General features: G+C 42.4%; 1 protein-coding gene across 1 annotated transcript; it reads left to right on the plus strand.

Annotated features, from left to right (window-relative positions):
* Positions 1–2,551: 2,551 nt before the first annotated feature.
* On the plus strand, positions 2,552–26,941 carry LOC133130789 (alpha/beta hydrolase domain-containing protein 17C-like). The gene is made up of 3 exons (XM_061245628.1): positions 2,552–3,311; positions 19,888–20,067; positions 24,542–26,941. The coding sequence occupies exons 1-3, from the start codon at positions 2,827–2,829 to the stop codon at positions 24,759–24,761; spliced, it is 885 nt and encodes a 294-aa protein (XP_061101612.1). The 5' UTR covers positions 2,552–2,826; the 3' UTR covers positions 24,762–26,941.
* Positions 26,942–27,765: the final 824 nt, after the last annotated feature.

The following is a 27,765-nucleotide window of genomic DNA, read 5'->3' on the forward strand; positions in this document are numbered from 1 at the left end:
AACTGTATTCCATTAGAATTTGAACTCAACAGCAAGTTAAAATGTCTGGCATAATAGGGAAACATATGTTTTCCATTACATCAACACTGGAACGGGGTCCTGAGAGAACAAACATAAGGTATATTTATGTGTATATTATACAGTATTTGATTTCTTTGGGATTAAGGTATCAAAGGAATATATTTTAGAGGAAACAGTAGGTCAGGTATGATTATAGCACATTATGGCAAGTGTGTTCCTATATGTCCCCCTGGGCCACTAAAATCTATTCAAAGAAAAGGTAACTTCAGATTGAAGCAGGACTGGAAAAGCTGTTATCATTGCTTAGGATTCTCAACCATTCTCTTTCTGATTTCAGCATCAGAAATGACAAATGAGTCAAAACAGTCAGATACAGATATGATTCAGATACAGTGTATTATTTATTTATTTATTTATTGTTCAACTGAAAGTTAATTCCCTATGGTGTATATTTTGTAGAATACACCATTTTACAATGGATTCATTTTTGAAGAGGAGGTAATGATTAAATCTCCCTAAACAGCATCCACACACAATACTAAATTGATGTGGTCCTCAGCTATAACTTTACCATTCCTCAACAACTTCTTCCTCAAGGGAAATTGGTGTCAGTGAAAACTGATAAAAGTTTCTGATTAAAACTATATTTGTAGCAGACATCAAAGCCTCTTCATAGACAGAAATATGTATAATAACTAGTCTCTTTGAGTATCTGGGTATTCTATGACTGCTCTTCAGTCAAGTAATCTTAAAGAGAGTTTCCCTTTGAAGTTAGGCATCATCCTGCTGCTTGTTATCACAGTTTCACAATTTGCCATGTTGAGTTATACAGTAAGATATTACAGTTTTACTCCTACCATAAGAAACAACCAACTGTTATATGATTATCAAATTGTTTATGTAATGTACGTAAATTTCACATTTGCTCTAATTTTATAGATTTTTTTAGACTCATTTTGGAAGTAGGCACATAATTAGTGTCATATAAAAATGTTGGATGGTTATAATATTAAACTCCAGACTGGCCCAGTCATCAAAGACACTGCAGTGTCTTTAACTGTAGACATGTTGATAGTTGGGCATATCATCAGTCTGTTACTGTACACTGAGACCTGAATATTCTTGATGTGCAAAATATCCTTTCCTTATCCTGGTAGCAGTCTATATCCATGGTGCAGAACTCCAGTTCTGGAGGGCCTGTCTGTGTGCTGGATTTTCTTCCAACCAATTGCCTTAGCTATAGTTTTCTAATATACTTGCAGTCTGCAGCTGTATCGTATACAAATGTCACATCAGGATATGATTTGAATAATCACATACGTAATTAAAAGCAGAAGTTTTGTAGAAGAACGACAATATATACAATATCTTGCCATATGTTGTCATTCTGACTTTATATAAAGTATATAAAGTATTTTTGTGCATTGCCAGTCAGGGGTGCCAGTAATTATTGAGCCAGCAGTACATATAGGCTAACCACATCACAATAAAAACATATTACTGTGCTTGTTACATGGAGAAGAGATTCTCGCAGGGGACCAGGGATTGACATTCCCCCAATCCCTGGTCCCCTGCAAGAATCTCAAACTGCAAACTCCTGTGGTTACCGGGGGTATTGCAGTTTATTAAGCCTCTGATGAAAAAAAAGCTAATTTCCCCACTGAAGTCTATTAAAATCAAATCTATGAATGTAACCTGGCTAAATTATACTCTTTTGGGCAGGATTTTTAAATTCTAAAATGTCTTCACACTGAACGAATAACTCTCCAGGCACCATAACCAGTGCACATGCTATGGTGCCACAGGAAGCCCCAGTGTGCATGCCCTTGTGCCAAAATGCCCCATAGTCAAACATGGAAGCCTCCATAAATTGGCTTTGAGTGCCATAGGAATCCAAGGAACCGGTAAACGGAAGCGGTCTCCAGTTCTTATGCACTCAGTGACACTTTATTAGGTATTTAGTAGACTTATTTTTAAACTTATTGGTCTTCTGCTGCTTCATGGTTCAACTTCTGCATACACTGTTGTAATGTGTGGTTATTTGATTCACTGTTGCTTTTGTCAGCTTGAACCAGTCATAGTCACTTAGATGAAATATTTCTTCTAGCGACAAGGGGGGACCGAGGCAGGAAATCCGGCAGGGCCCTTCTCAACTAATTTCACTGTCAGTATATTACCCACAATGAATTAATCAATAAATAAATAAATAAATACATGAATTAATTAATAATATACACACAGTCCTTAAACTCTAAAACTCGATTAGTTACAATGGCCCTTAGTATTGCGTGAGACTGACAGTAAGACAGTAATCAGCGTAAATGTCGTAAATAGAAGAAAAAAATATATAACTGATAAAAAATATATATTAATGGATTCAAAATATTGCTTACTTTTTACAGACTGAATACGGTTGTAATTCAAGAATACACTTTCAAATATGATAATGTGCCGTTATCTTGGCAGCGGAATTGACATAGGATATGTGCAGTCTAACCCGGAAGCTTTGCCGAATAGTTGGTTTCTGAAAAAGACATGGCAGCCTGCTTTGTGTTAGCCGTTCAACATAGGCTTTAGTCTTCCTTTATTCTGAACAATATTTGTGGAAATTAAATACGAATTTATATGATTTGCGCACAAGACTTTTATTAACTATGATACCGACGGTTGTTTGTGTTTTTTTCCTCTATAAGAAGAAGGAATAGTCAGATAATCGTCGTTTTATCGCTTGCCATATTGTTGCTAGCTTTGGTGCTATTGAAAAGGGGATTAGGTAGCTAGTTAGCTGTATTATACTGAGCCTCAATGCCCGAGCAAGGCCCTAGGATGAATGGTTTCTCTATCGGCGAGCTATGTTGGCTATTTTGTTGCCCGCCCTGCCCGAGTCGCATCGCTGCTAAACTAGCCTTTCTCCCCCCGGAGCCCACATACACGGTGCAGAACCATACAGACGGGACCTGTAGCCTTCATTTGAATGAGCGTGCAGACTGGCAGTACTCCCAGCGTGAATTGGATGCGGTCGAGGTGTTTTATACCAGAACAAGCCGAGGGAATCGAGTCGGGTGCATGTTTGTGCGCTGCGCCCCAAACAGCCGGTATACCCTGCTGTTTTCCCACGGGAATGCAGTGGACCTCGGTCAGATGTGCAGCTTCTACATCGGCCTGGGCTCGAGGATCAACTGCAACGTCTTCTCGTACGATTATTCGGGTTACGGGGTCAGCACCGGGAAACCATCGGAAAAGAATCTGTATGCTGATATTGAAGCAGCCTGGCAGGTCCTTAGGACGAAGTGAGTAGGCTCCTATATTACTGTCATCCACTAATCTACATTTTCGTGAATGCAACGAACTTAGATGATTGCTAGCTAATGTGAACATATTGCAGTCGGGGCCTTTAACGTTATAGTGTACTTCGCCCGTTATAGTAGTCACATTTCCATGCTTTTGCGCTGTGTAATTCACCATTCGCTCTTTCTAAAGGCATGCAAAATGATACCATGAATTACCATGAATACCAAGGTTCACAGCAAGTAGGGCCTATATGTCACGAATGCGAATTTGCTGAGCGATAGTCTTTTTTCCATTTGTAATAATGTTGTTGGGCTAAATGTAATTTGTGGCAATTGTGTATTATTTTATTAAATGTCTGGTAAGTCAATAATCCTTAGTCAGCCGTTTCAGATCCTCTACCTCGCATTTGAATTGATGATCACACTGAAGGAGTGTACAGGGTTTACTTGTTCTTGGCATGACACATGTACAGAGTTTCTGTCTCCACTTCTGAGAGTCATGGGTCGCCATGTTTTCCCGTCTAGGCCTGTGGTCAAATTCAGATTTCGCTGTCATGTATAAACCAGATATGGTAACTCATGCTTGTGCTTTTGCGGGCCTAGTTGAGAGAGAAAAAAACAACTTGAAGTGTCTGAGATGATTTGTGATCACAAACAGAATAGCCCAGAAATGTATTTTGCTATGACTTAGCTACCCCTATTTTTTGTTTGGTTATTTGACATTTATGGCACATTTTGGCTTTCTGCTACCAAGACAACATGTTTATTTGACTTATCAGTACGCATGTCCTATACAGACACTGTTGAATCCTCAATGCCTGTACTGTACACGCTCTTACCCCGGTTTCTTTCTGGTGCCTGAAATGAAGTGACGGGTTCGGTAGCGTACATGGCTGCCCTACAGGGGGTGCTGAGGCCAGGGGTCCCTGCAAAGCCCCCATGCATGATTCATTTCCCCAGTCCCCGGAGATACACTGCAGGAAATGGAGCCACTATCACCCTGCCAGTCCCTCACACCATGACCCTGATCAACTGCTCTGTCTGTGTCCTTTGAGGAATTATATTGTTAGCCTTACTGGAGCAAGGGTGCTCATCAAATGCACATATGAGCTCAAATTGATGCACTTGTCTAAAGTAAATGTGGTTCTGAGAGGGAAAGGCCTTAAAAGGGACCAGTCCCACCAGGCCTCTTCATTTTGCTAGCTGTGATGAACTCAATATGATACAGAAAGTGTTTTTGAAATAATAAGGGGAAATTAATTGCTGAAATTGTTGATTTAGCATCATAGACCTCTGCCCTGTAGGAACCTGCATGTGTGCATTACAAACGACAAACAAAACATATATTTGGGAAACAGTCCATCATGGAAACAAACAAAATGGCAGTTGATCAAGATCATTTGCTGTGGAGGATGGATGACGCTTCATGGAATGTTGATGGATGAGGGCGGAGGAAGGCCGAAGCTGTGATCTGTGTGGTGGTGATGGTGATCTGTGTGATGATCATGGTGATCTGCGTGATGATCATGGTGATCTGTGTGGTGTGGTGATGATGGTGATCTGTGTGGTGATGATGGTGATCTGTGTGGTGATGATGGTGATCTGTGTGGTATGATCATGGTGATCTGTGTGATGATCATGGTGATCTGTGTGGTGATGATGGTGATCTGTGGTGATGATGGTGATCTGTGTGGTGATTATAGTGATCTGTGTGGTGATGATGGTGATCTGTGTGGTGATTATAGTGATCTGTGTGGTGATGATGGTGATCTGTGTGGTGATGATCATGGTGATCTGTGTGGTGATGATCATGGTGATCTGTGTGGTGATGATCATGGTGATCTGTGTGATGATCATGGTGATCTGTGTGGTGATGATGGTGATCTGTGTGGTGATGATGGTGATCTGTGTGGTGATGATGGTGATCTGTGTGGTGATGATGGTGATCTGTGTGGTGATGATGGTGATCTGTGTGATGATCATGGTGATCTGTGTGGTGATGATAGTGATCTGTATGGTGATGATAGTGATCTGTGTGGTGATGATAGTGATCTGTGTGGTGATGATGGTGATCTGTGTGGTGATGATGGTGATCTGTGTGGTGGTTATGGTGATCTGTGTGGTGGTGATGGTGATCTGTGTGATGATCATAGTGATCTGTGTGATGATCATGGTGATCTGTGTGGTGATCCGTGTGGTGATGATAGTGATCTGTGTGGTGATGATAGTGATTTGTGTGGTGATCATGGTTATCTGTGTGGTGATGATGGTGATCTGTGTGGTGATGATGGTGATCTGTGTGATGACCATGGTGATCTGTGTGGTGATCATGGTGATCTGTGTGATGATGATAGTGATCTGTCTGGTGATGATAGTGATCTGTGTGATGATGATAGTGATCTGTGTGGTGATGATGGTGATCTGTGTGGTGATGATGGTGATCTGTGTGGTGATGATGGTGATCTGTGTGGTGATGATGGTGATCTGTGTGGTGATGATAGTGATCTGTCTGGTGATGATAGTGATCTGTGTGATGATGATAGTGATCTGTGTGGTGATGATGGTGATCTGTGTGGTGATGATGGTGATCTGTGTGGTGATGATGGTGATCTGTGTGATGACCATGTTGATCTGTGTGATGATCATGGTGATCTGTGTGGTGATCATGGTGATCTGTGTGGTGATGATGGTGATCATGGTGATCTGTGTGGTGATGATGGTGATCTGTGTGATGACCATGGTGATCTGTGTGGTGATGATAGTGATCTGTCTGGTGATGATAGTGATCTGTGTGGTGATGATGGTGATCTGTGTGGTGGTGAAGATGGTGATCTGTGTGGTGATCATGGTGATCTGTGTGGTGATCATGGTGATCTGTGTGGTGATGATATGATCTTTGTGGTGATGATCATGGTGATCTGTGTGGTGATGATGATGGTGATCTGTGTGATGATCATGGTGATCTGTGCGGTATGATCTGTACCATTTCCATGACCACAAATCAGATAGGTATTTGATCTAGGACCATATGGAAGGGGCCTAAATCTGATAGCAAAAGATCTGATTTTTTGGTGTTCACACAGCTTTTAAAAAATCAGGTCTGTGTCACATAGGCAAAATTGATTTGGGCCACTTAACCTGAACGTAGCATATGGTCCCCTGTATCTGTACATTGACATCATGTAAAGATGGTGCTTGAAATGTTTTTGGTTTTTTTTGTAGTTTTTTTTTTTAAGACTCTTTTTTTTCTAAGAGGTTGCTGTGTGATGGTATATTCCCTGCTGCAGTGGCTTGTTGACATCTCTACCACACTAAATAAACAACACTAATTATGCTGATGTGTATAGATTCAGCTTGGTAGGTCCAACCCTAAAGTTTTGCTGTGCATTTCGCAGATACCATACAGAGCAGTTCTTTGGGGCCTTTTAAATGGCGTCTGATGCCTTTTGAAAAGCTATCAAGCCTGCTTGCCACATTTTTACATTAAGCATTCGATGACAACTCAAGAGTCTAAAAATTAAAGAGAGACTTTTGTTTTAAGGATATAAAATGTCCAATTATATCTTTGGCAGCGAACAAGTAGTGCTTTGATCCTTTGTTGTGATGGAATACAGTGGCACCCGGAGTATTCCCTGTTCCATTCACAATAATGGGCTCTTTGATAAACAGTTTTAATGAAATGGATTCCAACGTGTCTTCTCAGAACCTTCCCCACCCGGGGAGATGAGTCACGCAAGGTGAAATGAATGCCGTTTAATTTGGCTGTATATGAAGAGTTAAGTACACCCAAGCGTATAGATTTGGTCACGTATCCATGGCGGTGTAGGAGTATGCGAGATTAAGACTGATGCGGGTTGTATGCACGGCTTCCCATTACTGACAGTTCTTATGTAAAGAATGAGTGGGTGTAATCTCTATAGGATTTAAGAGGCTTGATTTCCGTTGGAATCAGCATTTCTGTCCTACTCCCACATACAGAGCTGGCCAGGGTTTCCCCCAGGAAAAGAGTGGAGGAGGAAGGGCCTCCGAGGCTAATCGGCAGCAGCCTGAAGCGGCTAGCTACACCAGTCTAGCAGTGCAGCCTACATCTGACCTGATCAATTCAGGACTACACAGTGCCAATTTTGTTAAATAGTGCCACCACACCTTTTTCCCCCTGCCATAGAGAGCTGAGCCTGAGCTTTTATTGGTTTCTTTTTTGCTTGTGAATTCAGCAGTGCTGCAGTGCCTCTGCTATTCGTACCTGTGGGGAGCCACGCTATCTTTCTGCTTAATAAGACCATAACATAAATATTCAGTTATTGTCTTCCGACTTGTACGTTCTGGGACAAAGACGATGTGACGATGTATGCCTGAACCAGAAGTTGGCTTTTGCGTTGTTGATAAACAAAGACATCTTGATTGTCACTATGAAAATAAGTACATCAAAATCAATCAAGTGTCCTGCACTGACACCAGAATAAGCCTGAGAGGCAGTGATGTTCTGATGTGAGAAAGCAATATAATCCCCAGCCCGGTTACTCCTATTTGTATTCTGCTAGCGGTTCTTTTTTTAGAAGGTAAAAATGTTTTCAAGTCAGATTATGATCTTTGCCAATTGTGTCTGGGGAAAGATCTATTGGAATGTGTTTGAATTAATTAAAACGTAATGACCAGTATATGCTGGTCATTAAGTGTACTTTTCATTTTATTAAAGCCTGCCTGCCACTATGTTTTTCCACGGTGCTTATCATTCCTGAAATAGTGAGGAACTGCTTGCCCGACCCCAGTTATAAGTATGGATTGTCTGCAGTGTTCTTTGACTATTGCAGTATTAGCAAAGGCTTATTTGGAGTCCATATTATTTTTATTCACTTTGAATAAAAATAGATTGTTTCTGCCATAATGTCAAACCTGTAATAAGAGTAGTTTCTTCATTATAGCTGACATTTAGGTTGGCCTTCTGGCTGCCTGCACTTATGGCGGTTCTCATTAGACGGAGTGAGGAGCTCCGTGTAAAGCACACAGCGTAGATCACTTCACATCAGCCTGTGTGGTGCCAGCTGGCCGCTGCCATTAAAGAAGAGCTTTTCCTTGTGCTGTTTGATGCTTTTATTGAATGAGTGGCTCTGCCACCGCTGCTGATCCATTATAAACCCCAGTTAGGCTGGATGTAGAGCCCGGCGCCCATTTTGCTTTGAAAGCCCGACCTGCCTGGCTAAATTGAAACAATAAATGGGACTATTTCTGTGTCTTTCTCCAGGCAAGGTTGCAAGCTGTCTTTCCATTCTGACCTTTCTGCGTTTGGGAAAGTTGACTGACATTAATCGCCTTTTGTTCACCCTTGGATTAACTGATGTTTACTCTCAGTGGATTCTCAGGTGAGCTGATGCGCAGGTCTTCCTGGTGTGACAGTGCCAAATGAAAGCTTGGGCTTGTTTTTGGTAAGTGCCTGTCTAAATGTGGGCCTTGTGGTTTGGGCACATCTCCCTGGGTTCTGGCATAGTGATTAAGGCCATTGTTATCGGTGCAGTTACATTTTAAACAAAGGTTAAACTGTGTACCAGTAGATGAATCGTGAAGGGGATTTTTGTTTGTGTGAAAATGGCACACGTTATTCTGACTACAGAACCGGACTTGTAATGATGTGATCAAATCAAATGTTAGGTTTCAGGTCCTGACATTGACGGGCATTTCATCAACGCACTGGTGCTTGATGTACAATATAAATTCAAATTGTTATCCAAGAAGGGGATGGGGGAAAAAAACGTATAAAAAATGTTTTACCATTTAAATAATTTTATGGAATATATACTTTAAGACGTGTTCGTATGGTTATGAAGAATTGAAAAAGCTCATTTTGATTTCAGCTTGTCATTAAACAGCCTATGAGCGGCTTATTTGTAGGTTGCTGCGGTATGCAGGCTGAGAGAAGCCCTTCCCTGGTTAAGGCTTCCTCCAACTGGGCCTCACTCCACAGCCGTGCTGGCCACATCTGCCACTGACAGGCAGGATGGGATTCTGTGCGCTCCTTTACGAAACCAATGACTAGTGATTTAGCTGCACTTTATATTCTAGAAATTATACTCCATTATATTTCATAGGACTTTTTAGCAATTATTTACACCCTGTTTGAGCTACAGTAATCAGCAGTTGGGCATATAGTTGATGTAGGTTATGTTGATAATATTACAATGTAATTAATTTTTTCACCCTGCAGGTAACAGGAAGTTAAATGAGAAAATTGCACTTGGGAAAATGACAATGACACAAACGTGTATCGGGAAAAAACCCTTATTAGTCCATTTTGTATTTTCGCAATTAATTTTGAAATCCACAACCGGATCTTTTTTTTTTTTCTTTTTTACAAAACTGTTTGAGGAAAGCTATTATTACTCTTAATGCACTGTTTAAACATTTATACTGCATCACATAATGACCTGAACGAGATTGCCAAACTGCCAATGCATGACAGGAAATGATTATTATTTTTGCTTTCCTTGTTATCTGCTGAAAAGCATTTAGTGACTTTATTTGCGGAACCAATTTAATGTTTTAATTGGATTTCGGATCATTCTGCAACTTTTTCATTATGCAACAAAACAATTTATAAATTGTGTGTCACTGAGCAGTTGGCTTGTCTGTACCATAACAGTGCAGCACAGCTAGTCACATTCGCATGCTCCAAATGCTTCAGAATGCATTGATGATCTTTTTTTGTTCTCTATCCTTTTGTGATTTTTATGAGATGAAGCAACATGCATACTTCAGTAATAGTGCAATTGCTAATCGACAATGTGTCATACTACACACTACCACGTACAGTTATGTTCGTGGAATACAGTTATGTTCATGGTACACAGTTATGTTCGTGGTACACAGTCATGTTACTGGAACACAGTTATGTGGTTCCCCAGGCTGTTGGGTGGCACTGAGCTAAAGGGAATGTGAAAATGCAGCGTGGTGCAAATTATCCTTTAATGTGGCAAATGTGCCCATTGTCAGGCTGCAGCCACTCTTCTTAGCCTTGTCATAAAAATTCAAAAAAATTTCTAATGTCCATCTGTCATGGTTGATTGGGTCTTGCAGTTTGTGACTAGATTTACATACAGTTAGTAGCCCCCCATGTTCTCTTCATGAAAAAGGTTCATACTTGCAGGCGGCCATCTTGTCACAGGTCCAGTCCCCTAACCGCTGCTGCATTGCGCCTTTTCCCGATCGCCAGGGTCACTGCAGTGCAAATCCTCAGTTGTGTCCATTGTGATCCATGTTCCAGACATGGCTGCCGACTCTTCAGGAAATCAATACATAATCATTCTTCTTGGAGAACTACAGGAAATATTGCAGTGAAGTGACTTCCTGAAATGTATGGGGGCCAGACAAATAAATCCAGACTAACAGGACATCTGACATCAATTGCCTTTTTCTTTCTTAAATCTTGCACTTGAATGAGAAGTTCAGCATCTTTATCCAAGATCCAAATACTCTCAGAACTGGTTGAGCTCTTCCTCTGGCATGCCTCATAGTGCCTCCAGACCTCCCTGTGGCGGTTGGACATAGGCCTACTTTTATATGTCATTTTTACAGTGTTTTCCACCATCTTACACCCATAAAAAAGTTATTTCTGCCCATTTCTCATCTTTTCAGTAGTCTACGATGGCAGGAGAGAGAGAGACTTGCCCATCAACAGCGATGAAGTTTAATTCGCAAATACTGTGTGACAAGATTACAGCCCTGTGCTCAGTGAATCTGTTGGACAGCCCATCTTCATTTCCAGCAGCTGTTTTTTCACCTCAGGAATGCCTTTACAATCTCTGATCATTTTATTTCAGGCGCATGAAAAGCCCGTGGGCCTAGCTAAAAAAAGCCTAACCTACACCTTTCTACAGGTTGAGCTGTAATTGCTCCGTGAGCCAGTAGGAAGTAACACATGCAGTATTATCCTGTTTGGATGGCTGTGTTTGCGTGCCTTTGTCTATCAGTGTAATGATAGACAAAGGCTATATGAATTATACTGTCTTACCTAAGGCTACATGATGCATGGCTGGATTTATATGATAATCAAAACACCTGCAGGTTTAGAAAAAAGGAAGCATACAGAAAAATGTAGCACTGCACACAGTTGGCCTGCAATTTTCTTGGGGGGGGGGAAAAACTATTTAAAATTCCGCTCCTTTTAATATCACCATTTGATTGCCAACAACCAATTTAATGTTTTAACTGCAACTGGGTATAATTGGGCCTCCCGGACCGCTGTGCTGTGCAACATAATTGGCAGTTGGACTGCCCAGCGAGTCTGCATCTTGTGCACTGTTGTTGAGACATGGGGGATCTTTGAATTCATCAGCATGGATTCTTCTGTTTTGGGTAAAGAATAAGATAACACTACATTTTCTGTAGAGGTTACTGTATTTAGGATTATTGTGCTCAACTGTCTAGCTGTGTAACAATATGATTCTATTCATTCCCTCTTTGTTGTGTCTGATTGCATTTGGCTCTAATGTTCTCCACTACTGTTAGCCACTCTGACTAATGTATCTTTATTTACATTCTCGTACCATGAATGCCATTATATTACGTTGCATTTAGGCTTTTAGCAGTTATTCACACAGCGTGACGGATAGATGCAGTCCATTGTTTCTAGTGTTCAATTCACATTCCAACTGTGATGGTAATCCCTGATAGACCAAATAAATGGCAGGTAAATAGAAGGTTTGCACATCGTTTTAATATCATTGCGAGTTCGACCATTTTAAATATTGTAACATTAACAGAGCCATTAGCCTACACAAAACAATACTGAAATGGAAATGTTTCACATTCTGTTTGACCTTTGGGTTATTGACTTCTAATTACATTACATTAGTTATTTAGCTGATTTTATCCAAAGCGACTTACAGCTGGTTAGACTAAGCAGGGGCCCCCTGGAGCAATGTGGGTTTATAATGGCCCAACAGCTGCATGGCTCTTATCATGGCTACACCGGGGCTTGAATCACCAACCATCCGCTTCCCTCACATGCACCTTAGCTACTAGGCATTAGTTAAATTGCAGTGGCCAAATTAACATGTACAATAAGGGAAAGTGATATTTTATAATGCTTACATAGCTAGCTAGTTAATTTGTCTTAGATTTGGAAGTGTGCTACATTTTCATTTCAATAGTTTCACCTACCAACTAGAAGCCAGTGTTTTAATGAATTAAAACAGCTGATTTTAGGTAGTTTGTATGCAGCCAGTAAAGTAGGTCCAAAGAAGAAAATGTCAATGTTTAGTAACCGGGTGAGGACACACTTCAGAATTGATTAAAAAACAGTAAGTGAAAGTTGTGTTACCTTTCTTTGGTGAATTGTTATAATATCTATAGGCTATATACTGTACATAGTACATTTTATAAAAGCGTTATGGCGCTTTATAAACGTGATATGTCGTAAATATTGGCACTGCTTTGGGGTTTGCTGGCACTCTGGTTCAAATCATGCCTAACAATACCCCCTAGCCATGCTAATGTTCATGATATAGGCTACCCTAGGTTCTTGTGCCATGTCATTTGAACACACCATCCATCTATACAAGTGATATTACTCAATGTTTACAGAAGCAATTCAGTTTAAGAATCTTGCTCAAAGATACAACCATGCCAAACTTGGCATGGTTGTATCTTTGAGCAAGATTCTTAAACTGAATTGTGTGATTGTGACACCTGATGCCGGTGCACATGCTGATGCACTATTAGTTTGGTGCAATACTGTTCAAATGCAGATCTATGCTGAATTGTTCCAGCTCTTGTTAAGTTCTGCACTGCCTGTGCCCTAATAATTCTGTGGCAAACCTAGCCAAATCAGGCACACACAAATGCTTATCAATCCCTTGGTTTTATTTCTAAAAAAAAAAAAAAAACCCTGTTGTCTTTCTTAAATCAAGTAGTTTTATTTTTTTCTGGATCTTTCTTGCAACTCATGTTGAATTTGGCATGTCTTAAGATAATATGCTGAGCCGTGGCAGCTTGGCCTTGTAAATGTGCAGATTTTCTTGTGTAGGAGTGAGTAATGCGTTAATCCTTTTCTCTGTGCTGTCTGTGAGGCAAGGTAGACCTTTTCAAATAGTTTTCTATCGTCTCCTCTGGGTTTGGAGACAGGCAATCCCTCTCTGACACTGAAGTATCCCCTGGTGTTCTGTCATCTGGAGAGCTGATGTTGGCTTTTTAAGAAATAGATTTTCCTGCACCTCTTGGTCAATTTCTTGATGTTCTTAAAGCTTTTTAGTTCTGAGCTCTGCTACCAAACTAGTGAAGGGAAGATGTGTGTTTGTGGCCTGTGTTCGCTGCTGACCCACACAGTTGGCTATAGTGCCATCTCTTGATGCATAGCCTTGAGCTGGCATCCCACAGAGGCAGCTGAGTTGCAGGCTGACATGCTAGGTGAAAAAAAGCTGTTTCACAGATGTGCCCAAACAGAGATTTACAGGAATACAAAGGTTTTTTTTTTGTGTGAAATATGCAATGTAATCAGTTCCACTGCAGGTCCCTGAGTTGTTCCAAGAATAGTAGTTTCATAAAGCCTTGCTGTGATTTATGCTGTCTGCCCATCGCTTCCCGAAGGTTTGGGTCAGTGTCAGTTTTTAAAAGACATTCCTGGCATAGAAGAATTCAAGACGAGCACCTTCCCTCGTGCTCCATGCTGCTTAACCTTGAGGTGAGCGGCGTACATTTTCACAGATTCCAGATGATGTTTGTCCTAAAAGACCGCGTTGTGAAACAGCAGACATTATAGATCACGCAACGTGGCTGGAAACCATCACAGCCGTGGATGTGCAGCGCTGGGAATCAGGTGGCACCCTTTAGTTCCACAGGCTGGCTTGAATCATCATTACAGCTGTCACGGCTGCCTGGATATGAATCCATCACCACGCTGCCAGTGGTTTACGGCTGTGTTTTTGATAACCGACGACGGAGACAAATGAACCTCTCGGCTCTGTGTAACATCCTGACAAGCGTCCTCTCTTCTTTTGATTTCAGGAATGCAGCATCACGTCTAGTCTGTCCGAAAATAAGTGCCCCCCTGCTGTAGCCATGCATCGTAAACAAGCGCCCCAGCTCTGTCAACGGTCCTAGTGTTCACACTTTGTTTCGCCCCTCGGACTTCTTCCTGCTCCTTTCGTCAGTTAGGATTCAGGTCCCCTGAATTCTGTCTTGAATGCGAGGTAGCATTTAATCTGCCAGAAGTCTTGAGTGAGAGTATTACATTAATGTAGTTGGTAGTGTGTGATAATGGTGAATAGTGTTGAAAATGATTAGCACAGCAGTTTTCGATAAGGAGCACAGTTAAAGTGGAAACCCGAACACAAGCCAAAGTTGCAGGAACCGCTTTGAGAAAGAGATGTGAAATGGGACTTAATTTTGACAGCATGAATTTTCCGCCTTCCTGTCCGCTTGCCGCTGAATTTTGTGAGTGCAGTTTAGAATAACATCATAGGTTATCTCTGCAGAGGCTTTAAGTCAGCATTTTTCTTCAATTAATTTATTAATGGGACCGTTTTGGCACAGTGTGTGATGTGGAACCAACCGGGCTGGGGATTAATTCATAACTCAAATAATAAGGAGAGAAGAGAATGGTGTGTAGGTTGTGCAGTTTTTTAATCCTTCACAGCTGTTAAACTGCATTAACAAAATGAACAACACAAACACGTTATGTCTTTCAGCAAAGTCCATCTCCGTGTAAATGGCTCTGTACTTTGCTTTTCATGCTTTATGGTCCCTCTGTGAATTAAAAGGTCAAAAACTCTCCATTTTGTATCGCGCCGGGCACATCTCCTTCTTGGAGAAAATGTGACTTGTAACAGCTGTGCTTGTTTTTATGAATAGTTCGGTGAGGTCAGTGGGCCAGTGGAGTTTAACGCATCAGTCAAGTGCTCCAAGTCTATAAAGTGTGAACTGAACTTGGCTGTAACTTTAAATGGTTGAACAATCTCGTGAATTGGATCCAGTCTTCGAAGCAACACTGCCCCACATACTGCTCCTGCAAATATTTGTATGGTAAGTTAGATCCCATGAAATCATGGCCGCACTTCACAGATGTTCATTGGCCAGCGGTGGCTAGCAGATTAGACTGTCGAAGTCACAGATCTGAAGCCAAACCTGTTCGATGACAACAAACAAACACAATAATTTGTACTGGTCTCGGAAGCTGCGTGCTGAACCAGTAGAAGTGAATTTGTTCCGCTCAAGGAAGCAGAGCAATGTCACAATAAACTGCAGTGCAGTAACTCTATAACAGACATGCAGATGTTTCTGTTCATCCTGTTCTTGTCTGTGTTACTCTGACATGTGGTGGAACCACGCCGATGGTGGAGTGCAGCTGATGGAGACGCAGTGTTTCCCCCGGACAACAACCACACAGTTCAGTGGCTTGTAACTAGCTGGTAAATGCATTTGGTGTGATCCTCCACTGACTGAACCGATCTATAAATGACTCGGCGAAAATCCATGGGTCCTTGCTTATCTGTTTCAGTATTGGAGAATTGTTTTTGGAATTCATTGCCAGAGAAGATCAGAGCTGCACAAACAATATCAACGCTCAACGATTCCCTTCATGCTTTAAAAATCCACTCCATTCCTCTTCTTAAATGTATTTGTTTTATGCCTCGCATTTGTAATGAACTAGACTACTTTTAACCACTTGCATTATTTTAACATCTTATTTTGTGAGCTGAACTGCCTTTGTTTTATAAGGAATTAGATTTTTTACTGTCCCATTCATCTCCATTTCTCTCCTGTTGTGTATTTTATTTGGAAAGTGATTTTAAAATCATGTAAGGACTTTATATAAGAATAATTCTTATTCTTCCTCATCCTTTCCTTTTTTTTTTTCTTCCTTTCCCTTATCCTCTTCCTCCTCCACCAGTACTATTAGTAACTTATTGGAGTGACATTAAAGGAATCGAATGTGAGGTTGTGACTCCGCTTGCATACTGGGTCTCCAACAGCTCCCCAGCTTCTAACCTTTCTCAGTTGAACATAGACAGTCCTTTAGGCCAAAGGATGGTCCTTTATTGTGTCTCAAGTAACTTGTACAGTGTAGAAGACAACTGCCTTTTCTATCACTCCTCTCATTTCAATAAGAAAGTACATCCTCTCAGTAGCCCAACCTGAACAATCACAGTAACACATTTCTGTCCATCTATGTCCAAGACTGAACGCACAAAGAGGCCACTCCAGGACAGCACTGTCAGTTTCTTACCTCTTATGTCAGACCATACTGGTCAACTGCAAATGAGACTTCAGCATTTCACTTTAAGACTGAATGGAGCTTAGACTTAACTTCACCTGTAGGCTGTTTATTTAAGGGTTGGCAATGCTGGCTGACAGGGGAGAGAACCATATCTGCTACTAACCATCTGTAAATGTTCGTTTTAGCATAAGCCATTTTGTATACTTTAATGCTCCTGCCCAGCACACTCATTAAAACAGGTATTTTTTACAGACCCGTTGCCAGCGAAGTGAAATCCTATTTTCCGTGTTATTATTTTTAAGGCCAGTGTTCTATAAGTCAGTTTAATACTGGCTGTAACCCAATGACTGGCTCCTGTGCGACTTGCTTTCATTTTCTTGAAAACAAACCAATGTTTGTTTTGACAACCCATTTCTCACTGTTTGACCTCTTTAACATGAAGACTTGCAGGCCTCTTGGCGCTGTGTTCAGTAGCTTTCCATCCAGGGCTCCTGTTTGGACTGATGATTTTGGTCACAGTTCAACATCCTCACCCCCGCCCCCGCCCCAAAACATTGTGTCTACTCTTCAGAAAGTGGGTCTTCCAGTCCTGTCTCATGCTTAGTGTATGAAAATGCAGTCAATTTGAAATCTCAACTTTTTATTTATCTATTATTTAACTGCAAAAAGACATGCATGCATGGATGCAGAGTGGTACATTATGAATTCTTTACCGTTTTTGTCTTGAGTGTAAACACACGTCCTGTTTTTAGGTGAGGTGTGCCCCTAAACCACGTTAAACGGTAGTGTTGGCGAAGCTTAAATTTGATATTTAAATGTGTCGTTTCTAACCCGCAAGCGTTGTCTGGCAGCAGTAAAAGCGCACTAAAATGCACCTGCACCGAAGGCAGCCAAGCAGAGCTGCTCGTCTGTGTGCCTTATAGAACACGAGGGCAGGTAGTGCAGCTTCCAGATGAATTATAGTACTGTGCTGCAGCGGTTTAATTCCTGCCAGATGCTTTGCTGTAATTGACTGGATTGAATTGCCACCCGTTCTCAAACTCATTTCCTTTATTGTGATGCTCCACAGTCCACGGTTCATTTTCCTCCGTTCTCCATTTTGTAAATGCCACCTGTCTCTCAGGAGAGTCTGATGTGTCTGCTTGCCGCGGTTTGTCCACTGGATTAGTCACGTTCGGGCGGTTTGGGCCAGAGCTGTCCCCTCGGTTTGGTTCCGCACACCGCCCGTAATGGAGTCAGTTGTGTGGGAGGGGATCCCTGAATGCTGCGGAGGATTTGAGTCTTTGAAGGCGGATACAGTTTGGAGAGTGGAAAGCCGCTGTAGCGAGAGCGCAGGCTGGGGTAGGCGCTGTACTCTGCCCGGGTTCAAGGCTGTTTTGTTTCTGGGCCGGTCTCACCTTGCAGGGTTTAGCGCTGTGAAAAGGAGCGTTAATGGAAAGGTCAGGTATCAAATGTGTTTCCATTTGGCGGTGACCCGGCGCACAGCTGACGCAGAGCAGCGTCCCGGGGCTGACCGACGATGCGTGAGAGACGAGACGGCCCAAGGGCCGCTCCGCACGCCGTCTCGCGCCCGCCCAACCGCCCGGCCAACCGCCCGGCCACTCTGTAAATCCTCCCCACCGCGTAAAGGCGAACACGTGTGACCGCTGCAGTTCTGAGCACCTTTTCAAGTGTCAAATAAAACTCGCTCTTTATGAAGATTGCTTCCAAAGAACAGGCCCCCCCCCCCCCCCCCCCCCTCATCATCTTGTTTTTACCCACCAGTGGCTTGTTGCCGGAATTCTCTCTCAAACATAAGGTGCCTTTCATAGGCGCCTTTAAAAAAAACACGCCCAAGAAATGTGCACTGTATTTCTCCAGAGTGACATTTTAAGTGAAGACCTCGAGGTGAACTCTTGCCAATGCAGCAGTACATGAGTAACAGATCATAGGATGTGGTTTTTTTCGGTGTGCTTAACTGCCAGGATTAGTTTTTTTAACATGGGAAATCATGGGTGTGGTCATGGTAATGCCACTTTGGGCTGAGGCTCAATAATGAATTGCTCTACAGTCCAAATACTGTAGCCTCAGTGTAACGACTAAGAAGAGTGATACAAAATTGAGGTATGAATTTGTATTCCTTAAAGACGGTTGAGGAAATGGCTAAATGAGCCGTACAGTCAGTTTGATGATTGTCTCTGGCCTCTGAGGTATTTACAGCCCAATCAGGACCCAGGCCTGTCGCACTGCATTACTCTCTGTAGACTGGAAGAACGGGCAGAGATGGGTATGAAAGATAACAAGCACCACCACCTATCCACATATGTGGGGAGGTGTGTGTAAGGAAGTGAAATAATTGGTAATTGTAACCTTTCCATAAATCTGGCAGTTAAAGCTGTTGCTATTATGAGTAGTGGTTATTAAAAGTGAGATGTGCATATCCAGAATTTCCTAAAGATGTAGACGAGCTGATGTTAACCATTATACTACAGAACAGTTTAATTGGTGAAACATTTCTAATTTTTCAGAATTGTCCTCTGATCCTTATTGTTTAGGCATTACATACTTGAACAAATACAATAAAATAAGTATTTCTATGTAAATTACTTTTATACTAGTAATATTTCACATTGTTAGGATGTTGAAGTAGCAGTCTGCTTCTTAAGACAATGTGAAGATGCAATTGCTTTGATCCTTAATATTGAATTAGGCGCCTAATTTAATTCTACACATTAGCCAGTAAAATTAGTGTTAAAAAAAGACTAATCCATGGCACTGCTGTGTGAGACCGTAGCCAGATATTCCAGCTTTGCACTTTAAATAACGTAATATCTATGTAAAGGCGTTATCTACACATGCAGACATTACATATCATTTTTGATCCGGGGATATTGATTCACCATCCAAGTTCATAACACATAAAGGTGCTCTGCCATGTCATCCTTGTCATTTTTTTGTCTTATATTTTTTAGCTGATGTTTTTAGATACACGGCCCATACAATGTCAAACCCACTGGCAGAAATAACCCTATCCTTGCTAAACCTGTTCATGATACCACTTAATGTGGATTCCCAACAGGTATTCTTTGCAAATTCGAATGAATCTATTGACCTTGACAGATGCTCCAGGTTCTGTTTTCAGACTAGTGGAAGTCTTTAGTCTGAATTCTCAAGCTTTTTTGTTGAATACTCACATTAATTCCGCCAGGTGAATACGGGCTCCATTAAGAGTTACGCCCCAAGTAAAGAGGCTCTTCTATAGGGCGGTGAAATGGCTTATTTCAGCGATGCATTCTTAGCTTACATGGTTGCTCTTTTCCCACACTGCTGGGTGTGGGGAGGCGGTGGGGTGTCATGTTTGTGTGAACTGACGTGCGTCTGTCCGTCCAGGTACGGCGTGACGCCGGAGACAGTGATCCTGTACGGGCAGAGCATCGGCACGGTGCCCACGGTGGACCTGGCCGCGCGCTACGAGTGTGCCGCCGTCATCCTGCACTCCCCGCTCATGTCCGGCCTCAGGGTGGCCTTCCCGGACACCCGGAAAACCTACTGCTTCGATGCCTTTCCCAGGTGGGTACAGACGGCCCGACAGGTCTAAAGCACAGCCTGCACCCGGCTCACATTTGATTGGTGGCTTTTGGCCTTTTTTAAAATACTTTTTATCTCGCAAAGTGCATTAATCATTAATTCATGCGTCAGACTCCCAAATTCAAGACAGGACTGGCCCCCAATCCTCCAGTCGCCATGTACCAGACCTCAGTTTTTATTGCATTGCTCTTCTCCCTGCAGTTAAATATATATATTTTATAAAGAAGAGGAAATATTGTATATATACACTCAGTGAGCACTTTATTAGGTAAACCTGTACACCAGCTTAATGCAAATATTTAATCAGCTGTTTATCTATTTAATCATGTGTCAGCAACTAAATGCATGAAAGCATGCAGACATGGTCAGCTGTCTTTCAGATTAAATGTCAGAATGTGGAAGAAATGTGTATGGTGGAATTGTTGGTGCCAGACATGGTGGTTTGAATATCTCAGAAACTGCTGATCTCCTGGGATTTTCACATACAACAGTCTAGATTTTATTCAGAATGGTGCGTAAAACTAAAAACATCCAGTGAGCAGCAGTTGTAAAAAAAATGCATTGTTAACAAGAGAGGTCAGAGGAGAAGGGTCAGACTGGTCAAAGCTGACAGGAAGGTGACAGTAACAGAAATAACCTTGCATTACAACAGTAGTATGCAGAAGAGCATCTCTGAACACACAATGCGTCAAACCTCTAAGTGGATAGGCTACAGCAGTAGAAGTAAAAAATAAAAAATAAAAAAAGTGTAAAATACCTAATAAAGTGCTCACTAAGTGTATATATAATTATTTTGCTGTGGACGGCTAGTCTAATATATCTTTCATTTCCTTTTATGCACTGGCACTGTTCAGTGCCTCATTCATCACGATTTGCTCATTCAAAGCCCCCGTTGCAGTTCTTGTCTGATAACATCACCCCACCCAGTCTTTCAAGCAGTTCACTGAGTTTTCATAATGTGTATTACATCAGCTTTGTGCATGGCATTGTGATTTGGTCTGAGTGTTGATGCAGTCATTTGTCTTTTGCACATTTCTGAGAAGTCTTGACCCTTCAGAATTATTCAGAAAGTTAAGAGCGGGCACCCTACAGCGCCCCCATAACCATTAATCCGTTTTAGAGTGACACATTGCTGCATTCATCTGTCATTGTGACAAAGATTTTGAAGACGTATTTCCCCCTTTCCTTCTCTAACAGGGAAATGAGAATTGCATTGCTGAGTAGTTTTCAGTTTCATGTCTTCCAGAAAAAGGCCAGTGCTGAAATTCAATTCAAACCTCAAGCCGTCTACTAATCGCCGATCGGTGGCCAGATATAACCCACAGCTCCTTATACGCCAGCAGAATACTCCTTCAATTAGGTCTGCTTTTGTATTTTTGGGATGTGTGTGTCAACATTTCAGTTTAATCTGTCCCTGAGGGCCGTGTTGGTAATAGAACAAGGCCATGAGAGGAACCAAAAGCAGGCCCCGGCATCAGGAACGTGCACCGTCCAGGCAGGTCTCCTCCGTGCGGACGGACCATGCTATTCTTGGGCCCCGCGGCCTTTTCAACAGGATTATTTAAGAACCTTGGGCCTGTCTGGGGCTCAGGAGTCAGCCATTAACACTCCGACATGTGCGCACGCGACTAAGTTACACCCTGGTTTCATCAGCTGTGAAAGGGGAGGGGGGGTCTGGAGCCTGCATGGCACAAAGCTGGAGATGGCCCTGGAGAAGGCCCGGGAGAGCCACGTGCCTCAGCCCACAATCACCTCCTCGTCCTAACCTCCCTCTCCGCAGGTTAGCTTTTCGGAGATCTTCCTAGACATCGCGCGACATTGCTCTGAACCGCCTCGGTCATAAACTCCACATGAATCACAAAGCGGGAAACGTCGGGTCTCTGTTGCTCAGCTACGACCGTAACTGAATACTGAATATGCGGAGGGGAGACTATTTATGGTTTTAGATAAGCTGGATATGAATTCTGTACCGTGTTTGTAGGTCTTTATGTTTGCGGCTCTAGCGCATTATTTCCTCCCCACCCCTGTTACGATGGGCGTTTCGATCTCAGCCCACAGCCGCGAGATCTTTTAATCTTCATGACTATGGATGTGTAGGAGGCTGATACACTATCTTTATCAGATGGGTTCTCTCCGCGACGATAAAGTGTAATGGAATCTTCACTGCGGCTCCATTAGAGGATGTCGTTTCGGGTAGTTCAAGCCCTGTGTGGGAAACACTGCAGCTTTAATGTACAGAAGAATATTAGACTTTTACGGTCTCTCGTCTCTCCCCCTCTGTGAGGCCAGACGCTCGGCTAAATGTGAAGTCGGGTGTCTGGTTAGCAGCAGGCTGTGCTTTCATGTTTCACGTTTTCTTGGATTAGGTTTGGCTGAATTAAAGCTGTTCGCCGGCCTACGTCTGTAGAGGTACGTAATGTGGTTTTACCTCTTACCGGACGGATAGAGGGCTCTCATCCCACAGTTGCAAGCTGTTCCTTTGTGTCCCTAAACAAATATAGTTGATGGACAGTGCTACATTTGAGTGGGTTCGGAAATCCGACTACTTTAATAATTAGAATGGGATCCCTCATTTGTGCACAGGAATCTGCTTTTCCATGAACAAGCCGTGCCCTTTGAGGACGAGTCAACACTGAGGAATTGCAGACGCCTTTATGCTGGAGTACAGCTTTTCTGTCTTCATTGGACCAACGGAACAATAATGGAAGCTACATTAAAGAAGATAGGAAGAAAAATGTCTGTCTCCATTCTTTTCTTATGAATAGAGGGAGAGTGGCTTCTGTATAGACTTTACTTTGTACAGTTGGAGCCATCAGTAAGTGGTGAAAGTGTCTGTTTGATGAGAGTGCATTTTAGCTATTGAGCAGTGAATGTGCAAAGCTCTCCACAGCGAGGTTACAGCACTTGAAAAAATTGAGACCTCACCACATTCTTTGGAGAATTGGGGTTACTCCACCAAATATTGATTTATGACTTTAAATTAGTTTGCTTTATTGAATGTATAACAACACTGCGTATTTATTTTATAATTTTGCCCAGTTTTTGTTCTGCAAATATATGTTCTGAAGGTTGACGTTATTTTGTTTGGAAATCTGGTCAGTACTTCATTAAGGAATATGAAAAGTTAGATTTTCCGCAGACATAAACAGGCCCATTAAGTGATGTGAAAGTGTGACGTGTTTTCTGCACCTGTGTGCTGGCCCATTAGAGCTGGGCAGCGCTGTAACTTTAGAGCCCCTCAGCTGTCGCGGGCCTCTCCCCGTCTCTGTCCGACCCTGAGCTGGGGATCCAGTGTCTCTGCACGCTCCCCCCGGCTCCGTCGTCCCGGAGCTTTTATTAGCGGGGCCTGGCAGCGTGGTCCCGGACCGGGGGAGCGGGGCGGACTGGGGCGTGTGTTAATCCCCGCCTTGAGGCTGGCCCGCTCCAGAGCTGAGGAACTCAGCGGGATGAAAGTTTGATGAGATGGCGGAGGGTGCGGGTGGCCAGGAATACCAAACGCCCCGGGCCTCCGCTGTGGCACGCCGGCTCTCAGGCGTCAGCGAATAAACCAGCCTGTGGAGCCAAAGACTCCCCCGCACCCTCTGTACAGCATGGACACGCTCCAGGTGACAGCACAGTACAGTATTACTCCGCGTCGCAGTACTCCTGTTCTGAGTGCCGGTTTCGGGTTCATGTTTCTCAATCTCTGACGCCCTGTCGGGCTGACGGTACGTGTTCGCGTAAGCAGGTGTCCCGTGTTCCCGCTGGCTCCTCTCGCCCCCGCGTGTCCCAGTACCCCGGAACGGGCACGCCCACCCCGCACCTGCCCGGGAGAAGGCCCTGTGAGCGCCAAGCCCATAAACACCCATCCGTTTCCATGGCTCCATGGGACGCCGGTGTGTACGCCGCATGCTTCTTTAACTACCTGCGCCTTCCTTCAGATGAAATTACCCAGAATCCCCGTAAATGAGCTGCGTGTTCGCAGAGGGACCCACACAGCTCCGCCGCAGATCCGTACCCGTCCTGCCAGTAGTTTACTTCCACGAGGGGAAAATCACTCCTGCATTTTCTAACAGTTTAGTACAAGATAATTCTCATTAGACATCACTTGGTTCGAAATGTAATTACTCCATCATGCCATAATTGCATTTATCTTCAACACCGAATTCAAATAACTCCTCGCTAAAGTGGGGGATGAAGAACGATTAGCGGAGCATTACCTGTAATTAATTAGTATGCAGAAGTGAAAGGAAACATTAGTGCTTTCCCCCGCCGAGGCCTCGGTAAGAGATCTTGAAGCCCACACAGCAGCAGGTCCCGCCGGCGCCGTGGGGCTCGTTTGAGCGGGCCGTAAAACCCAGCCACTATTGGCGGCGGAGCTCCGCGGGACTCTGTGGAGGTAGGCGTTGGCGTTAGCCTCTCTCCGCACCCTGACCCCCTGTCACAGCATGTACCCCTCCCTCTCACTGTGCCCCAGCATCGACAAGGTGTCCAAGGTGGCCTCCCCGGTCCTGGTGATCCACGGCACGGAGGACGAGGTGATCGACTTCTCCCACGGCCTGGCCATCTACGAGCGCTGCCCCCGACCCGTGGAGCCGCTGTGGGTGGAGGGAGCCGGGCACAACGACATCGAGCTCTACGCCCAGTACCTGGAGCGGCTAAAGCAGTTCATCTCCTTCGAGCTGCCCAACTCCTGAAGCCGCTCCAGACCGAGGACGGGGTGGCGTGGGAGGAGAGGCCAAGCAGCACATATGCGGACAGGTCCCCTTTGATCAGGAGCCAGGGACCTAACCCCTATTTGCACTTGCTTTTGATTCTAGATTCTTCTCAGCCTACATGACTGATATTGTTACTGACCATGTAAGCCAAACTATGGCTTGGGGAGGACCTAGTGGTTTTAAATGTGATTGCATTCTTTTGTACTTAATGAAGAAATGTTTTGCACCTCAAGTAATTATTAGTTGTTTTTTTTGTTTTTTTTGTTGTTGTCTTTTGTTTGTATTGTATTCTTTGCTGGTTCAGGTCCTTGAAGGTAATTAAACTGACTTGCATTTCTGGTGCAGATGTTTGTTTGGAAGTAATCACTATTTTTATGTTCTGATGTTATTGAACCGGTTTTGTTTTTGTACATTTTGATTATGTTTTTTGATTTTTTTTTGCATTCCACGATTTGAACTGTGGAGTCTTATCAGGCCAGTGTTTCTGGAGAAACTGCAAACTGCAACTGCTCTTACCCAGGCACGTTTAAGACCCAGGGAACACTCCTTAATGTACAAAGCCCTTATCTGTTATATCGTAAACTGTAAATGTTGTGCTTTTAGTACATTTTGACATAATTAATTTAACACTAAAATGTACTGTACAGGACATGTTATGGGGAATGAGGAAAGGAATAATTTTCATGGAGCATGGTGCTTTCAGTGTTTTAAAGTGAGTAGAGTAGTGTCCCTGCATATATGCGTCTGCTCAGATGGTTTCATCAAGCAGTAACGGGGGAGTGGGGGGTAACCTAAACAATGTGTAAATTTATGCTTTAAAGTTAAATACAGACACTACAGAAAAGACCTCATGTCTTTTGATGGTGTGTTTGAACATTCCTTTCAGGTGTAGAAGGTATGGAATCATTATGATTCACGAGAGTGCTGCTAACTGCTGCTCTTTTTCGAAAAATCACTGTGAATCTAAACTGGATCATACTGTATCTGGAGCATTGGAGTACATTTCAACACTACTGGGATATAGGCCTATCAAACTGAGACATTTTCTCCTGCTTTTTGATAAATCTCTGCAGCTGATAGGTACTTGCTCTGGCCCCAACAAATTAATGTCATTTTCCGTCACTGTAGACCACGGACATGTCGTCAGTATCATTTTGTCACAAGTAGGAAAATATGTGATTAATGGAGTATTACATATTTAGTCAAATACATTCATGAAAACTAATCATGCTTGATGCCAAATTTAATTCATTTTCACCATTATACTGTAATATACTTCTTAAGGAGGCTTGTTGTCAAAATTGCACCTGTAGTACAGCTACATACAATAACATTAACAACATTATCCTCACATTAAAATCTTTCCCCATCTGTATCGAAAATCAAGACCATTCTTTGTATTATTATTTTCTAACATTCGCCAGATTTGTTCAATGGCGATACAGTTATGACATATCCTTCTTAGAAAAGTTGGGGTTGGTGTAAAGGCTTGTCACTGCGGTATTAATTTAATGTGAAGGATTTTGCAATATATCCAGCAGTTTTTTTTTTTCATTCACGGTGTTGCAGTAAGGCAGTGTCAGAAGGCATCCCTTGTAGCATTAATGAATGGCTTTTCTTTCACAGTGTCTGTCCTCCTTGTTTGAAGGCTGTAGAATTCTTAGCCCTTATTTTTGGAACCAAAGGGCTTGTCTCTTGTGTTTGTAGCTCAAACTCTAATTTTGTTCTTTTCCTCTTTTTTTAAGAAAAGCAGGGCAAAACAAAGCAGGTTTTTGTTAGCTGTTTCTAGTCCCCATATTCTTTTGATACTGACGTTTTTTTACAGTGTTTTTTTCAGTAATTGTTAATAAATTTACACATTTGTTTAATGCTGATTTGTAATAAACTTATGTATCTATCTCTAAATATATATGAAATGTGATTTAAGGTATTTTAGCCTACTTGATTTTGCCACTGGAATCACAGTATGCATAAATAATGCAAAATACTTAATCGGTACACAGTAGTGTAGATTTTGCTAAAATCAAAAAGCCTTAACTTAATATACTGAAAGACTGAGATTGATGTAATTGTGTGTTGTAATGTTTTGTTGCTTTAACGCAACGCAGTGAATGTCATAAAGATTACAATGGAATAAAGGATGCATGGAAGTACCAAAAGCAAGTTTGGCTTTTCATTCAGTACGCACCATCACACACACACACACACACACACACACACACACACACACACACGTACTGTAGTTGGTCTCAACACATATCATTGATATCTTTCAAGTGTTGGAATGCACCATTTTACTGACCATGGCAAACAGAAATGTAATAGAAGACTGCTAAGCCCTCACTGAAATACTAATTGTTTCATACATTTGCACATTCACTATTATGCCTGTCAAAATAATGGGCTTTCAGAAGTGAAAGGCTGAGGTTATTTGGTAAAATAATTTTGTTTTAACTTGACCTGAAGTTATATTAAAAAGGCAGTTTCTGTTGCAAGGAATGCATTTTAATAATTCTGTTTTGCCTGAAGGTAATGAAACTGTGAGCATTAATAGGATCTGAAAGAGAGCCGTTTATTTAAATGGTTACAGGTTCAGCACTGTCCAGCTAATCCTGATTCTGTTATAACTTATGAAAAATATGTTGCTTGTGTTTATCTTAAACGGTAATCTTCCCTCCAGCTTTCTTTTTGTATCAGAACAAATGTTCCTGTTGTACTTCCTTGGTGATTTGCACAATTTCCCAACTGTATTTCACAAGAACAAAGAACAATTACAACCAACAATGCATCAGTGGAGGTTTCCTCTTACAAGTGCTAATTGTTAGAATTCTCACACTGATGGGATTTTGAAACCGGTTGTGCCTTTCTAAAATACTACCGGGCCTTATCTTCTTATTGACCGCTACCCTATAAATAAGTAAATAAATTTTGAAAAACGTAAACCTGGAAATCTGTACTCTTGGGTTTACAATCTGCTTTTCCA

Source organism: Conger conger, chromosome 6, assembly GCF_963514075.1.
Source record: "Conger conger chromosome 6, fConCon1.1, whole genome shotgun sequence".
Lineage (NCBI taxonomy): Eukaryota > Metazoa > Chordata > Actinopteri > Anguilliformes > Congridae > Conger > Conger conger.